Source organism: Sciurus vulgaris (assembly GCF_902686455.1).
Source record: "Sciurus vulgaris genome assembly, chromosome: 5".
Classification (NCBI taxonomy): domain Eukaryota; kingdom Metazoa; phylum Chordata; class Mammalia; order Rodentia; family Sciuridae; genus Sciurus; species Sciurus vulgaris.
Genome location: NC_136465.1, coordinates 170194168 through 170211534, shown reverse-complemented (window position 1 = coordinate 170211534; position 17367 = coordinate 170194168). Strand labels below are relative to the sequence as shown.

At 58.5% G+C, this 17367-nt stretch overlaps 1 protein-coding gene across 3 annotated transcripts in view; it reads left to right on the top strand.

Annotated features, from left to right (window-relative positions):
- Positions 1–9716, top strand: part of CACNG2 (calcium voltage-gated channel auxiliary subunit gamma 2) — a 102654-nt gene extending 92938 nt beyond the window's left edge. For all 3 annotated transcript variants that reach the window (XM_079141668.1, XM_079141670.1, XM_079141669.1), the window contains 2 exons: positions 7881–8021; positions 9017–9716. In XM_079141668.1, coding sequence (XP_078997794.1) covers positions 7881–8021; positions 9017–9552 — 677 coding nt within the window. In that variant the 3' untranslated portion in view covers positions 9553–9716. The remainder of the gene's footprint in view (positions 1–7880; positions 8022–9016) is intronic.
- The last annotated feature ends 7651 nt before the right edge of the window (positions 9717–17367 follow it).

The window sequence follows — 17367 nt, the reverse complement described above, 5'->3', positions numbered from 1 at the left end:
AGAGGCTGTCCAGGACGCAGGCTGGGCCGAGAGGACAGTGCTGCCCTCTCTGAGGCCGGGAATGTAGGGCAAGGCTGGGTATGCGGGGAGGTGACCGCTCTGCCTCCCTGTTTCATCTTGGTTTCTGTTATGGACTCTTCTTCCCACTGGACCGTGAACAGCTCGAGGACACTCCGCAAATAGAGTGTCCTCCCCCAACCCCGTCCAGCACAGGGCAGTCCCCAGCTCAGGCCAGGGGAGTTGACCAAGTGAATAAGCAAGGTGCTGCCCTCCTGGGGCCCCCGGAGGGTCCGCTCCCTCTCAGAATGAGGGCAGCAGAAGTATCGGGTCTCAAGCTGGGCCAAAGTGGCCCTCCAGCCCTTGGTGAATGTCCCCTCCCGCTCCCCCTTGTGTCCCCGCTTCTGCCAGTCCCACCAGGCATCAGGGGCTTCGGAGGGGCCTGAGCGTAGGACACGTAGGGAAGCCAAGGTCCAAGGTCCCAGCTCGGGACTTAGAATAAAGGGGCTGAGTTCCAGGCGCGCTGCACTGGTGAGCTCTGCAGAGGTCACAGGACTCCATGAACAGCACTTTGAAAACTCCCAGCTGCCCAGGAGCAGCCAAGGGAAGTCCCCAAGGCCTCACCTGCCAGAGTTTGAGAAGGACAGTGACATCCCAGCTGCTCGCTGTTGGCCTTAGAGACCCCCTAGGGCCACCAAGCCCATGCCCCCATTTCACAGATGAGGAAAAACTGAGGCTCAGAAGGGGAAAACGATGTGCCCGGCTGGGACACTTTTCAGGAGCAGAACCCAGCTCGTTTCGGCTGTGCCAGCCCTTGGCCCCTTCTAGACAGTCTGTGAAAGGACTCTGAGAGACAGCCCCTCCAGAAGTCACGGCAGGCAGCGTGGCCGCACCCGTCACCGCGTCCCTGTGAGGAGGCTGCAGCCCAGCCCCACAACGGGGCAGAACACTCCCCAGAAGGGAGCACCTTCCGCCCGCCCACCCGGCGGCTTCCACGCGCGGCCTGGCCTGTTTGTTTACATGCGGGCCTTGGCGGCTCTGCTGATTCAGGAACAAGCAGAAACCTGCACTTTAACACACACCAGCCTCAGGGGCCCACAGCCAGTGGGAACAGCCACACCACTCTGCTGTCCTGCAAAGGGACACCTCCCGGGCTCCTCGGGGCTCAGCCGTCACCTATTCCTCCCCACAGCAGCCCCGGGAGCTGGCCGTGCTCATGACCTCCAAACAGCAGAGGGGAAACAGGCCCAGGGACCAGGTAGCCGGGTGGGGAAGGGTGTCGGGCTCCCTCCTGAGCCTGCGTCACAGACAGCAGGGAACGGAGAGCATCAGCCGCCAAAGCCAGGCGCTGCCCACACACACCGCAGCCACACAGGCTTGCTGGACCCTGACCCTGCGCCCAGCCCAACGCCCGAGACGTAGCCTGACCTCATCCTCACAATGCCCTCTGAGTACAGGTGACCTGTGTCCTTGTTATGCAGATGGGGGAGGTGAGGCACTGAGGCCACACAGCCAGCGGGAGGCCAGGGCGCCACCCCAGCGGTCCATACCCGAGCCCACGCCCTGTGCCCACTGTCCTTCCTTTTGGTTTCTGTGGTGCTGGGGATGAAACCCAGGGCCTCCCACGTACTAAGCAAGCCCTCTACAGGAGCCGCATCCCAGCCCCAGGACCGCCGGACCAGACTTCCTGTCATCCACCCTCAGCCTCCTCTTCCTTCTTTGAGGCCTTTCTCCCTCTCTCCCTCCCTCTCTCCTCCTTTTTTCTTTTCTTCTCTTTCTCTCCATCCCTCTCTATCCTCCCTCTCTCCCTCCCTCTCCCTCTCTCTCTCTCTCTCTCTCTCTCTCTCTCTCTCTCTCTCTCACACACACAGAGTTGTTGCTACCCATCCATTTTCGCCACCATCCAGCAGAGCAGAAGCAAAGAGGGGTACAAAGCCCGACCTTCCAGAAAGCTCCTCCCACCCGGCACACCTGCGATTCTATCCCATTACGACAGCTCAAACCCCAGAGGGGACTGCACACACAAAAAGCATAACCCGGTGCCCAGAACTAGGGTCCTCCCTCCCATGCTGTCACAGCCCTGGAGCTCAGGTGGCCTGGAGGACTGACCTGGGGCCTCGGGGCCATCCGATGAACAGGGCCCTAGAGACGCCCTCGTCCAACCCCGCTGGACTGAGACCAGAGAGGGGAAGCACACATCCTGTCCCACGGAGAGCTAGCCACAGACCCAGGCCTGCTGACCTCCCTGCCCACCCCTCCGACTGCCACCCCACCTCCTCTGCAGGACAAAGAGGAGGAACAGGTGGCCTGTTCCCTCTGGTGCAGCCGTCCACCAACTGTGCCCACCCTGGAGAGCAGTTTCACAGCCTGACGGCCATGGGGGCTGAACCCCCTGGGACACAGAGCCTGTGATTGGCCAGTGGAACTTGGCCCAGAACAGGATCAGCAGGAATGGATGGCCCTGGACACCCTTCCAGAAGGCAAGTGGTCACCTCCCTCCTGGGCACTCTGCCTGCTCTTCATCTTAGTCACCAACAGAGAAAATCATAAATTGCTCATAGTTTACCTACATTCCACCCTTTCAAAAGCTTCCTCGTTCTTATTTAACCACTGCAACCCTGTAAGGAAAAACAGCGTTTTGCAGAAAAGGGAGTGGAGGCCAGGGGACACCACATGACCTGCCACGGTCTTCTTGAGCCAGTCACCAAGTATGGGGTGACTCATGCCCAAGCCTCAGGCCCAAGCTGCACCCTTCCCTGGGCAAGCTCTCTGTGCTCACCACGTGCCCACGATGCCCACATTTCCTGCCTCAGCCGACGGCGGCTCCGTGCCCCACGCCTGACAGCCAGGGCCTCTCCACACCCCATGGTGCGTCCCCAGAGCATCTCCAGCTCAGAGTGTCCCCAACCTGGAGCTTCTGCCCACCTCCCCGCACTCCTGGCCTGATGCTCTTCTAGCCCCGAAATCCGGCTTATCCTCCAGCCTGCAAGTCCAAAACCTAGACGTCATCCCGGCCACCACCTCTTCTCCCTCCGTTCTCCATCCTTACGCCACTGCTAACACCTCCCAGACCACCCCCACCTCTGCCCAGCTTGAACCACCCCGGGGCCGAGCACCGTCATCTCTCAGCGCCAACATCGCTGCCTCAGGGAAGCCCTCCTGATCCCACAGGAGCTCAGAGGATCGCTGAAGGGAGGGAGGCTCAGTGATCAGACACACGAGCCTGGACAAATGGCTCGCTGTGCCTCAGCTTCCGTCTCTGTGTAATGGGCGCAATCAAAGTACTCTTCTCACGGAGCTTAAGGAGAATACACGAGCTGATACACATGCCGCGCGTAAAGCAGTCCCAGGAACACGCTGCGTGCTCGACAGACACCAGCCTCTCACACCCTCACGTCCTAGCACTTTATCCGGGTCACGTCACCGTGGTTGACAGCTCCCTCATAGAGGCCAGACCTGGTTTCACAACCTGTGTCTGTGGGCCCACCTGGCAGAGTGGTGGCACTCAGTCTGCACGTGGCTACTGGACTCCCAGCTGGTCAAGAGCAAAGCATCTCCCTGCTCCAGTCCCAGTACGACAGTGCACACACTGGCGTGGCCAGTGATGACTAGGGGCCGAAGCCGGCGCACGAGCTGACTTTGTAAATAAAGTTTTATTGGAACAACACACACTCCTTTGTTTACATATTATCTATGGCTATTTTTGTGCTGCCACAGCAAAGTTGAGAAGTTGCAACGGAGACGGAATGGCCAGCAAAGCCAAAAACAATTGTATCTGTCCCTTCACAGAACAAGGTGCCGGAGCTCTCGGCACCTGGGATCTCCTTGAAGCCAAGGCTGTGGCTTTGCGGGCTGGCGTGAGGGCCACACAGGCTGATGGGGTCGTTAGGCCAGGCTGGCAGAGGGCAAGGCTCCGTCAGTGTCAGCAGGCTCTGTGACTGCCTCACACTTGCTCCCGGGAGACCCGTAAACATTTGTTCACTAGATAAATCAGATGTCCTCTGCTCCTGGTGATAGATTTTGGCACCGAGATCACACCAAGCTCCTTGGGAATAATTTGTGGGGAGGTGATGGTTGGACTGAAGGGTGAGGAACCTGAGGAATAATCAAATTTGTTGCCTGTCACTGTCCACCTCTGGCATTGGACATGGTCCCGATATTTCCCAGTTTAATCCTTACAACAGCACCTCTCCTCCCTTCAGGCATGTACAAACCTTGATGTGAGCGTATCCTGAAAACCTAGATTCTGCCAGCCACACGCTTGTAATCCCAGCAGCTTCGGAGGCTGAGGCAGGAGGACTGCAAGTTCAAAACCAGCATCAGCAACTTGGCGAGACCCTGTTGCCAAATAAAATATAAAAAACGACTGGGGCTGTGGCTCAGTGGCTAAGCGCCCCTGCGTTCAATCCCTGGTACCCACGCAGACCTGGGGGTCTGCATCTCTCAAGCCCCACAGCTACGTGGGTGCTCTGGCCCATGGACTACACTTACAGAGCAAGCCTTTCCAATACTCCTGGGAGCTGGACACCATTGTCATCACTGTGCCCATTTTACAGAATGGGAAACTGACTCTCAGGTAAAGACCCTTGTCCAAGGGTCACCAGTGAGTGACAAAGCCAGGTTTAAACTCAGGTGTGACACTCCCAAAGCAGAAAGACCTGGTTCAAGAGGCTCCTCCACCACAGGGCTCCTCGCTTGCTAGCTCCAGCTTCCTGCCCGGTCTGGGCCCAGGCCCCAGGCAGCCAGCCTCCCTGGACACGGTGCTCTTTACTGGTTGCCCCAGTCTCTCCTTTTTCCTGGTGAAGAGGCCTCTCCAAGAGAGGGTGGACAGGGCTGGCTGCGCTGCGTCCCTGCTGGCCGCCGCTATTTACAGTATATCGGAAGTGGCGTCCGGTCCCTCCACACGGTCCTCTGCTGGCTGCAACGCAGAGCCCCTCCCTCTGCCTCCCTCCATCTTGTCCACACACATCCATGTCCTGGTTGCACATGTGCGCACGCACACACACACACACACACACACACACGCAGCACCCCAGCTCCCTCCTCTGCTGGCAGGAGGGCTGGACAGGGGCCTCCGGGACCCACGGCAGAAGAAGCTGGGCTGGCCAGGCCCGCCCAGGCTGCTGCGAGGCCCTCTACTCTTCCCAGTGCAGTCCACTCTGCCAATCGCAGGCCTGCCATGGCGGGAAGAGCTGCTTTCTTGGAGGGCTCTGGCCTCCTCGGCCCTGCTTGTCCGAGCAGGCACTGCTGCCCTCAGGAGTCACGCCACGTCCCTTTCTTGACATTGGCATTCTCCTGTGCACTCTGCATCTCACTTGAGAAAACCAGAGAGGGTGAGGTACTTGCCTTGGCCACACAGCAAGTCAGCAGCACAGCTGGGACCCAGCTCTCCGGGCCCTTCGACTCCTTCTCCAGGTTCCCTGGAAGCCGCACAGGGAGAGCACAGAGGTCAGCCAGGCTGGAATCCAGGCTCACTCGCTGGGCGCCTCGAACAAGTTGCTTCACCTTTCTGAATCTGTTTTTTCATCTCTAAATTGAGGCAAAAACACATCCTGAGGGTTGTCACAGGGTGAAAATACATGTAACGTGTGTTTGGTGACAGCTCAAGACCAGCCCAGAGCGGGTGCTTGACAAACCCTCTCTTCTGCGTCTTCCTGGCTCTCGCCTCGCCAGGTGCTCGGGGAGACGCGGGCGGCTGTGGTCTCTGCCTGTGTGCGGGTGCCGGGTGCTTGCGCTGGGGGTCAGGCTGCCGTCGAAACGACCCGCAGGACAGAGATCCCGCTCGGGCCTGTCCCTGCGGGCGCTGAGATCGCTAAGCAGGCCAGGTGCCCGCAGGCCTGTCCTCTCACCTGCTTCCATACGCTGCTGGGTTTGTCCCATGCAAAACCTGGGTACAGAGTGCCACCCTCCTTAAGTCTCCCCACCAGAAAAACAGAAAAACTCCACTCATCAAACAGCAGAAGCCAGCAGTGTAGACGTCGCTGTAGATGGAGGGGGAGGGGAGGGAGGGTCTTCACAGCACCTGCGTCACAGCAAACTACCTAAGGCCATCTTTGAAAAGTCCAGATGGGCTGGTGCAGCGGCACACACCCGGGGTCCCAGCTACTCAGGGGGCTGCGGCAGGGTCACGAGTCTGAGGCAGCCTAGGCAACTTAGCAAGACCCTGCCTCAAAATTGGAAATAAGGGCTGGGGAGATAGCTCAGTGGGTAGAGTGCTTGCCTTGCATGCACAAGGCCCTGGGTTCAATCCCCAGCACCACAAAAAATTAAAAATTAAAAATAAAAAGGGCTGGAGTGTAGCTCAGTGGGAGAGTGCCTCTGGGTTCACCCCAGTACTGCAGGAAGGAAGGAAGGACGTCTGTCTAGATAAAAGGTGGTCTTTCACAGATCCTTCTTGGTCATTTTGCCACCCAAAGAGGGGCTGGGGGAAGTTCCTGGCATTTTGGCCTTCAAAATGCACCCCAACCAATGCCAAGGGCCCTGTGCCTAACAGGATTCAGCCTCCCAGAAGCCATGGAAGCCACCCAGGCACCTGGAGCAGAATCCTTCCCCGTATGGAAGGCTGGGGGGCTGGGGTCTGCGCTACCCTGCTACCCTGACCATAGCTGCAGGACAGGGAGCTGACCACTGCAGTCGCTTACTGCCTGTTGGAATTTGGAATATATATATATATATATTTGACTTTGCAGAGACACTTTGGGGAGGTCCCCTCTCTCTGGGCCTCAGCCAGACACTGCTGCCCCCGCAAGCACGCCAACCTGGCCACCAGCCAGTGTCCCCTCCACCCTCCTCCCCGGGAGCTGTGGCCTTTGCCTGTCACTGCTCCCTTTGATGAAGGTATTCTCGGGGGCTGGGCTGCGGCTCGGGCGAGGGCAGGCTGAGCCTGAGAGCGCCTGGTTCAACCCCGCACCTCGGAGGCACCTCGGAGGCACCTGGGAGGCAGCCACGCAGTATTCTTTTCTCCCCGCCCCACCCACCCCTCCCTCTCCCGCATCCCCGAGGGTTTGTGGCCTGGGGTTTCACTTCCTCTGTTCTTGGCAATGTGTCCATCTCCTCCTCTTTCTGGACCATTCCACACTTACCCGCCTGATCAGCTTTTACCGAGGGCTTGCTGTGCTCTTGGATGGAGAGGAAAGGAAGGAAAACCTTGAAGAAACACAAGCTACGTGGCCGCCTCGTGGGGCCTGTGGCTCGGGGTGGGAGCATTACTGGTTACTGTCACACCTGTGGCAATTTCCCCAGGGACTTCCTATAAACGAATTCCCCGAATCAGCCCGTTCAACCCTCACACAACTCTCGGAGGCCACTACTATCACCACGGCTGCTTTATAGACAAGGAAACCGAGGCACAGTGAGGCCAGCCAACTCCCACGCTTACACACGGCTAGTAAATGCCCCAGCTAGGTTCCAGACCCAGCCATGTGGTTCCACCTAACCACTCTACCACACTGCCTTTGTGCCAGAGCACAAAGGAAAAGAACAATGACTTGGCATAAGGAAGTCAGGGAAGATTTCATAGAAGAGGGAACTTTGAGCCGGGTTTTGATGGATGAATAGAAGTTCGCTAAATAAAGAACAGGAAAGATGTTCCAGTGAGAGAGCTTAGCACGTGAAAAGTCAGCAGCCTGCAACATCATGGGCACCAGGAGACATGAGGCAAGCCGAGGTCACTCACGCAGGGCCTGCGTGTCCGAGGAGCTGCTGGAGGCTGGTCCCGAGGCAGCGAGGAGCCCCTGAGGGGCCGGGAGCTGGGCAGCGGCTTGCTGTCCGTCCCGCTCCCTGTATTGCTGAGCAGCCCCAACTCCAGGCCCGGTCCCCCTGGCTGCTCCTGCATCCCCCAGACTCACAGCCCCGCCTTTCTCTCCTGACCCTCCTGTCCACAGGGGCTGTGAGGGCCTCAAGCATCTTCCCGATTCTGAGTGTGATTCTGCTGTTCATGGGCGGGCTGTGCATCGCGGCCAGCGAGTTCTACAAGACGCGACACAACATCATCCTGAGCGCCGGCATCTTCTTCGTGTCTGCAGGTAACGGTCACAGGGCGCAGGCTGGCGTCGGGGCCCAACAGAGGGGACAGGAACAGCCACAGCCCGGGGACAGGAGGACCTGGCAGAGGCAGAGAGGGCACCTCCGGGGCTTGCACCAGGCCACGGCGCAGGGGAAGGAACAATCCGCGGCCCCGAGTCCCCGGGAGCACCCCTCCCTGGACCCATGGGCCATTTTCCTCCCACCACTTAGGCTCCTCTGAAGGGCTGGGCCTGTCCCCACCTGTCCTTTGCCCCTGGTACAAGAAAGCTGAGGAGGCCGTCACAGGATGCCCAGCTCGGCCTGGAAATGAAGGGTCCCAGGCAGGCGGGAGCAGGCAGGTCCCTCAGTCTGACTTCTAACCAGTCACACTAGCCTCGGAGGCCAGAAAAGGAACCTGGGCTCTCTCGTGAGCCAGTTAGTCAGACTGACGGATGTCTGAGGAGCGCCCACCACGTCCCGGGAGCCAAGAGCATCCACGAGTATTGATTTACGTAGCCCTCCCCAGAGCTCTACAGGAGGCCGGCCTGCCATCATCCCCAGTTCACAGAGGGGCAAATTGAGACTGAGCTTCATTTGCCAAAGGCTTCAAACACAGGCCGTCTGGTTCCCAGAGCCCGTCCACTTCCTGTTATACCAGCTTCGGAGCCCTGTGCTGCCTTGAGCAAGTGGCTTCACCTCTCTGTGTCCTCGTCTTCAAACTGCTTGTAAAGCACGAGGCAGGGAAGGCCAGTAGTAAGTGCTCAATAAACAGCATCTAGCATCATTGCTCAGTGCATGGTGGGATACCTCTCCCCCTCCACCCTTCCGCCTCTCTCTTGGCCCTCCCCCTCTGGATGGCAGGGTACAATATCAAGGTGAAGTCTGCCCAAGTCCCTCTCTACCTGTCCACCTGTCCATCACCGAAAGGCAGGGGCAGGGAAGGGCCACCCAGCTGTTCCCGCCCTGTGATCCTGCCAGGGGGCCTCCGGGAACTAACCCTCCTCTCTGTGCGCAGGTCTTAGCAACATCATCGGCATCATAGTGTACATATCTGCCAACGCCGGGGACCCCTCCAAGAGCGACTCCAAAAAGAACAGCTACTCCTACGGCTGGTCCTTCTACTTCGGGGCCCTGTCCTTTATCATCGCCGAGATGGTCGGGGTGCTGGCCGTGCACATGTTCATCGACCGCCACAAACAGCTGCGGGCCACGGCCCGCGCCACGGACTACCTCCAGGCCTCCGCCATCACCCGCATCCCCAGCTACCGCTACCGCTACCAGCGCCGCAGCCGCTCCAGCTCCCGCTCCACGGAGCCCTCGCACTCCAGGGACGCCTCGCCCGTGGGCGTCAAGGGCTTCAACACCCTGCCGTCCACGGAGATCTCCATGTACACCCTCAGCCGGGACCCGCTGAAGGCCGCCACCACGCCCACCGCCACCTACAACTCCGACAGGGACAACAGCTTCCTCCAGGTCCACAACTGTATCCAGAAGGAGAACAAGGACTCGCTCCACTCCAACACAGCCAACCGCAGGACCACGCCCGTGTGACGTCCCGGCGCCAGGGGCGGGGCCGGGAGGGGAGGCCCGGGCGGGAGGCCCGAGTCCTCCGGGCAAAAAACAAACAAAACAAAACAAAACAAACAAAACAAAACAAAAAAAGAGCAAAACGTAGCGAGTACATTAAAAAAAAAAAAAAATTAAAAAAAAAAAAAACACAATACAAGAAAGAGGAACAAAGAAGCAAAACAGGCAAAACGGAAAAATAGAAGCGAGGAAAGACAAACTCTAAAATGAAGCGAGAGGGATAAAACCATTAAAATAGAAATAAATCTAAAAGAAAATGCATGATTTCCCATGTACCATTATTTTAACATTTAATAAAAACCAATTTAAATGAAAAAATAAAAGGGAACCAAGATAACATTAAAGCAAAAACAGAGAGAGAGAGAGAGGAGCGAAAGGAAGAGGGATGTCCTTTGAATTATTAGGGTTTTATGTTACCTTTTACTTTTCTTTTAAACCTTGGGAGAATTTTAAAATGAAAAGCATTCTGTTCCCTTTAACCCCCCGCGGGCCCTGCCTCCCTGGGAGACTGCAGGTGGAGACTCAGGGGCCCCAGGGGCCAGGGGAGCCTGTGGTCACTGCCAGATCCCTGGAGCCCCTGGGAGGGTGTCCCCGGCTCTGCCCAGCACCCGTGGGGCAGTGGTAGGCCTCCAGGTGACCCGAGCCCTTGGTCCCCCCTGTCCGCTAGGTGCCTGGAGGGGGTGCGCTTGGGGCTCGCGCAGCCCCAGGTTCCAGTCCTTAATGGTCCTTAACCCACTGTGACGACTTCCTAGTCTTGAGGAAAGGGCAGGAGAAGGGTCGGCTGCCTCCTACCGAGAGCCGCAAACCCCGGAACCCTCAGGGTGAGCCTTTTGGGGTCACCGACCCCAAGCTCCTGTCCTTGGGGTCAGGAGACACCCACCCCCGGGGGATATGAAGCAGCTCTCCCTCCTCGCCCCTCACCTCAGGGCCACCCGATGACCCTGGGGCCATGGTGAGCCCCCAACTCATAGGCCCCCAGCCCCCTGGGAAAGGGGCTCTCTGACCCTCGGGGGTCCTTGGACTCACTGATGCCCCCTTGGGGCCCAGCGGGTCCAACAGTGACATTGCAAAAAGGTTTCTTTTTACAAAAGAAAAAGGAAAAACAAGTGGTGATTTTTTTTTAATAAAAAAACCACAGACTATAAATAAATGTAAATATATAATAAGTGGATTTACTTGCAAGAAAATCAGATAGTATTTTTCTTTTAATTCTTTTCCAGCTTTAAACTGTGAAAACAAAAAAACGGGGTGGGTGGGGGACTTAAAATTTAGCAGGGAACTTGTAAAGACAAAACAGAAAACAAATATACAAATCCATTAAAAAAAAAAAAAAAACCTGTCGTGTGAGAGGTGAGCTGGGTGGGCGGGGAGCCACCAGAGGAGGAGAGAGGCCCCAGCGGGGCGCGGAGTCCGCAGGAAGGTCTCTCCCTTCCACCAGGAAGTGCTGCTCCTGTGGGAGAGGAGGAGGCCCCACACCCACCCCCTCACACACACACCCAGGCCCGGCGCAGCCACCGCGCCCGTCCACACCCTCCCACCCGCACACAGCCAGGGAGAAAGCCAGCCCCACACACAGAGCCATGGGCCACGACACCTGGACACCACGCTGGCCTCCGTGCTTCCACACCCACTGCACACGCACACACGCGCGCACACACACACGCACACACGCTCCCGTGCATGGAAAGGGCGCCTGTCTAGAACCCAGGACTGGATGCTGGACTTCTTGTTCCATGGTCTCTGGGCCTTCACTTCCCCTCAAAGGCCCATTCTTGTCCCGTGCATCTGACTTTTAAGATCTACCCAGAGGAAGAGGCCAGGGATGACCAAAACAGCTTCCATGTGTTCCAGTGACACCAAGAACAGTCCCAAAGTGTCAGTCTCTGTCTTCTCCTCGCTCTCTCTCTCTCTCTCTCTCTCTCTCTCACACACACACACACACACACACACACACACACCATATGCCTCCTCACTGTGCGCCCCAGCCCCCTGTCCCACATTCAACGTCAAAGCAAAAATACACACACGTGAGCCAATGTATCCTGCCATTCAATGAGGGAACAGACAAAGAGGTCCCCAAAGCCACTCTTCATCTTGTGTCCCTTTTCTTTAATGCCATAGCCCCATAGTGAAGGAGACTCCCTTGAGAGAAGAGATCAACCCCCAGGGTCCTCTGCTGTCTCTGGGAGTCAGTAAAAATGGCCATCTCGGTTTGCCAGGAGGGGTAAGACCCTCCCTCTCTGGAGACAAAGTTCTGCGGAGTGCCGTCCCGGGGGAGCACCAGACCAAGCTTAAACCCCCTCCACTGCAGCACCGTTCTCCCTCCTCTTACCCAGAGCAACAAGGGCCAGTTCAGACTCAGCAACACCCAACAGCTTTTCCACACTAGAAACTTCCAGCTAGCCTGCCAACCAGTCCCCGGGCTACGTGGCACCTCTGCCTGCACCTTCTCCCCTGGCCGCCCCGAGGCCTCCCAGGCGGGCTCTCTGGGGAACTGGAGGGGTGACTGGACAGGTCCTTGAACTTCCCACCTCCAGCTGCCCTTCCTGCCTTTTGTCTGGAAGAGAAAGTTATTTGCCCAGCTCAGCAGCTGGAGCCTACGACTCAGCCCCCAGGACCAGGCAGAACATCCGCCAGCTGGGCCCAGAGTGCAGGGGGCAGCCACGGGCCCAGGGCCCAGTGGCGGGAGCCAGGCAAGGTGTGGTAACCACAGAGCACCTCTCGAGTGGGCGGGAATGGCAGCTCATCCCTCCCCCACCCTACTTGCCGACTACCCCACCGGATTCCACAGCTGTACAGATCAAGGCCTGGAGAGGAGAGGCCCCGGGTACACGGCCGATGAGTGGGCACTGTCCAGCCAGAGAGGAGCACTGGCCCCGGTTCCCGGAGTTCTGCGGAGCACTTGGGCTTGCATCGAGCTTCTCTCCAGGCCCGGGGCCTGGGGCTGCTGGGGAAGGCCCTGGGGGCGTGGGTGACACCAGAGTGGCCAAGAAAGGGCTAGGGGGCCGGGAGGGAAGGAGCTGGGACTCGGACTGCCAGGGCACTGCTTCCCAGGGTGGATGATTGCTCGTGTCCAGCTCCGACCAGTTCAAGAAATCAACCTCCATTTTATTTTCTTGGTGGGTCCTCTTTTTTTTTTTTTTTTCAGACTGTTAACAGAAAAAAAAATTTTAAAAAGCAGAAAACTAAAAAAAAAAAAAAAAAAAAAAAAAAAAAAAAAAAGAAAAACAAAAAATCCTGGTACATGAAATAAAGATCTTTTTTATAGCTTGGTCCTCACACCAGCGGGTTTCTTTCAGCGTTCCCCGGCCCCTGGCCCCGCGCTCCCTGCAGCCTGGAGCCACGCATGCTCCCAGTCGGGGATGGGAGGCTTCCGGGCCACCTAGTTGGACGTCCCCACGTCCCCACACCCTAGGTCGGCAGTCCGCTCTGAAATACCCCTTGCTTAGCGTGCGTGCCTCCAGGGACTGGGTTCACCTCCCGCAAAGGCAGCACCAGCCAGTGCTGGGCAGGACCCAGCCGCAGCCTCCTCCATGCGTCCAGGTCAGTCCATATCGCCCCTCACACTCGGGCAACGGGGAGCGAACCCCCACCTTCAGCACGGTGACCCTCAGGTGGGCTCGTGATACCTGAGCTTTCTCCTTCAGAATCAGCAGCCCCACCCACATCCCACCAGGCCCAGGGTTTCTCTGAGACCTGCGCCCTGGAATGGATGTGACCTTGACCTTGACAGCTTATTCTGAGGGGTCCCAAAAACGAGAGGCTGCTCAGAGGGGACCATGAGGTGGCAGGAGAGTGTAGGGTCCTCTGGAGCTCTGACCCCTGACCATGGGGAGAGGCCCCATTGAAGGCAGTTAGAGAACCAAGCCGCCACCATCCAGTGGGACCAGCGGCAGACAGTGTCAGCGAGTCGGCAGGGAGGGGCTTAGCACCTCTGAAGATGCTTTGAATACATTCAAGTCATTCATTCGAACCTTAAAACTCTGTCATGCCAAAGAGGCCGGGAGGAAAGCAGGTGTTTCCAAATCAAATCAAGACCTGGGCAAACAACAACTTGACTCATCGGTTGGCAAGCTTAAAACACTTCCTCACCTGCCTCCCCGCGTCCACGCTGGATTTATCATCCTGGCCCTGAAGGTCAGGTAGGAGCTCGCCATGGACGCCATGGTGAACCAGGGGAGGACAGAGCCCAGCAGAGCTGGTCTCCCGGCCCCGTCAGCGCACAGTGCTCAAAGGAGAGGAACAGGCTGCCTCCCGCCCCACCGACATCTGATGTCACCTACCACAAAGGCTCAGAGGTCTCATTAGTCAGAGTGATTGGGATTCATGGGCCTGGTCAGTTTAATACTGTAGTTTGGAGGTGGAGAAAAGTGACCTCTGGGGACACCAAGTCATCTTAGAAGCAGCAGGATCAACCGCCCAGTGGCAGGGTCTGGGGAGTACCACACCCCACCGTCCCAACCCTGACCCAGGGCTGCGGTGTGAGCCCCAGGAGGCAGGTGTCGTCGGGAGGGAAGATGCTGCCGGAGACCGGAAGGACGCTCAGCCGCCGTTCAGCTGTCCTGGGGCTGAAGAGGAAGGAGGTGGCTCTGGGAGACCTGAGGAGAGAAGCCTCACACCATGAAGCCCTGGAAAAGTCCACCTGCAATGACCAGCGTTCAAAGCTCCCTGCTGCGTCCAGGCCCAGCCCCTGGGGCCGCAGAGCCAAGGCCCTCCTGAGGCTGACCACCTCTTTCTCTGGGATCACCTCTAAAATTTGCAGGGCCCAGAACAAAAGGCCAGTGGAAGCTCACAGATCCCAAGTCTAAAGACCGACAGCTAGGAATCAGGCGAGAGCCCGTTCTATCCTGACCTGACCACGGATCTCTGCCTCGACCTACAGCGCTAGGTCTCAGCCTGAGACTGCAGCAGAGCGCAAGCCCACCTTGGTAGCCCCGAGCCTAGCTTCTCACCCCAGCCCCCTCCCTCCCGCCCCACCGCGCTCAGCACGTGGAGGACACCCCCACAGCGAGAGTGTACCCTAGCCGGCACAGTCAAGTTCCCAAACAGCCTCTCCTTGGCCAGCCCTTGGGCCCACCCACCTGCAGGAGGACAGATGGTGGCCGGTCGTGGAAGCTGGCTTGGTGGGACCCTTTGGGCAGAAATCTAGAGGAGCAGGCACCAGCGCAAGGTCTCCGGGGGCAGGGATTGGGGTACCCGTTCCCCTGGCCTTGGTCTAGGCCCCCATGGCCTGCAGAGGCCCCAGCCGGCCCTCTGCTGAGGCCGGGAAGCTTTCTTCCTCCTCCACTCAGGTCCCAGGCCGAGTCCCTCCTCCAGGCCTGCCGACCTCGCCCAACTCACAAGCGCTCAAAGCGTCTGCAGGCTGAGGCAGGCGCCGTCTCAGGGGGGTCTAGACCTGGCTAATGAGGGGCATCAGCTCGGACCACTTTCCAGGTGAGCCAAGAAAGCTGGCTGAGGGCCAACCACAGCCTGCTCCCCTCCGCACGGGCTCCTCAAAGCACCGACTCCCAGCCCCTTGTTGGCTCTCCCCCCTGAGAAGGACTTGCCCCACCAGACCTCCCTGCCACTCATCATCATGGACACACATCACCATCCCAAGGTGTGCTGGGCCGGCTCCAAGGGGCTGCTGCGAGCCAACCACGTGCCTCTCTTCCCCACTCCGCGTTCAGGGATGTCACATCGGCAGCTTGAAATGGCCACGGCTAACATGCCCAAAGGCCAGGTAGGGCGGGCTTGTTGTTAACTCAGAGCCGGATGTTAAGCATTTACCAGCACACCATTGTGAATCTGCAGGGAGGCGTGTGCAAACACTCACTCGTGTGCACCTGAAACAGCATCCACACTCCAGTGTGTGTGCACGTGCCCTGTCCACATGCTTAGTCCTATGTGCACACCATGTGCACATGCACCCCCTCACACACACACCCCTCTAGGATTAGATCCACTCACTCAAACACGTTCATTGGGTCTCTCAGTATTTATTCACCACATTCCCTACCCCAGCCTTGATTTGCTCTCAGGAGTGCAGAGATGACAAGGACGTGGTATCCTGCAGGAAGCTCTCAGGAGAGACAGAGATGTGGACAGGTACGTGGAGACGCCCCGAGAAATTCCATAAGGCCACCGCAAGGGGAAGAAGGACTGACCAGGGCAGGGCTCAGGAGGAGGGGACACCAGGCCCCGGATGTAGGAATCCCCCAGGGTTCCCTACGGGCGCACAGGGCCACAAACACTCCAGTCCATACTCGAAGGTGTTCCTGTGTGTACAGCAAGACCCACGCTCAACTCGTCAGGGCAGAGGAACACAGAGCCTTGTCAGGTGGCCCACACCTTCACCAGGTGCGCCCACCCTGAGCAACGAGTCCAGTGAGTCCAGTCTTCCTCTCTCTCCCTCCCTCCCTCTCTCTCTCCCCCCTCTCCCCCCCCCCCCCCCGTCTCCCTCTCTCCCTCCTTCTCTCTCCCTCCCTCTCTCTCCCTCCCTCTCTCCCTCTCCCCCCTCTCTCTCCCTCCCTCCCTCTCTCTCTCCCCCCTCTCCCCCCCCCCGTCTCCCTCTCTCCCTCCCTCTCTCCCCCTCCCCCTCCCCCCCTCCCCCTCTCTCCCCCCCTCCCTCCCCCCCCCTCTCTCTCCCTCCCTCTCTCTCCCTCCCTCCCTCTCTCCCTCCCTCTCTCTCTCCTCCCTCTCCCTCTCCCTCCCTCCCTCTCCCTCTCTCCCTCTCCCTCTCTCCGTCCCTCCTTCTCTCCCTCTCCCTCTCCCTCCCTCTCCCTCTCTCTACTGTCCCCTCAGTGCACCTCAGCCACATCCCTGTGGAAACATTCCAGGGGACAAGAAGCAGATGGTGACAGGACCCCTGGCACTTCCGTGCCACCTGTGCCGACCATGGAGAAGGAAACGGGGGCCTTAGAAGGAACGGGGTCTTAGGCGGCCCTGTGAGATGAGGTGAGACTGGCAAGACCAAGCAGCCTCCAGAGAGCAAGGGGAGGCTCGGGCGGGAAAGGCTGGGGGAAGTGAACTCCAACCCAGGAAGTGAACTCGGGGAGGCCGAGGGCGAGGCTAGGGCTTGGACTGCAGCGCTGTTTCTTCAGTCCCTCGCTCCAGTGCCCACGGTAGAGCCCTCGTCGGTCCATCCTGCTGCCGCAAACTGGGATCCCAAGAGCCCACATCGTGCCGGGTGCTGCCAACGTAGGTGTGGGTGCAGTTCCGTTAGCAGGATCATCTTCCCCTTCACCGAGGTGAGACCTGCGGCTCAGAGAGCAGCACCGATAGGGTTGAGAACAGGGGCTCTGCAGGGCACGGGGCAGCTGGGGAGGCTGAGGCAGGAGGGCCACAGTTCACAGCCAGCTCAGCAGCTTAGCAAGGCCCTAGGCAACTCCGTGAGACCCTGCCTCTAAACAAAAATAAAAAGGGCTGGCGGCGTGGCTCGGTGGTACAGTGCCTCTGTTCAAGCCCTGGAACCAAAAAAAAAGAACATCCACCAACAGGTAAATAACAACAGCAGCCATCTGATGAGGCCCTCAGAGTAGTCCCACACGCAGGAAGGCCAGCGCCAGCCAAGGCGTGCACCGCACTCCCTCCCCGCTAAGTGCACACTCTGTACCTGTGGCCGTGGGACCGGAGGTGCTGGGATGACAGCAGAGCTGGGGCCCAAAGAGGCGTCCCTGTGCCAAACCCTACAGGGCCATGCTGTCCTGACCTGTCACCTGCATACACACACATACATAAGACCTCACAGGTCCCCAGATGGAGGTGCAGAGGTCAAGACCTGCAGGTGGTGCTCCTAGG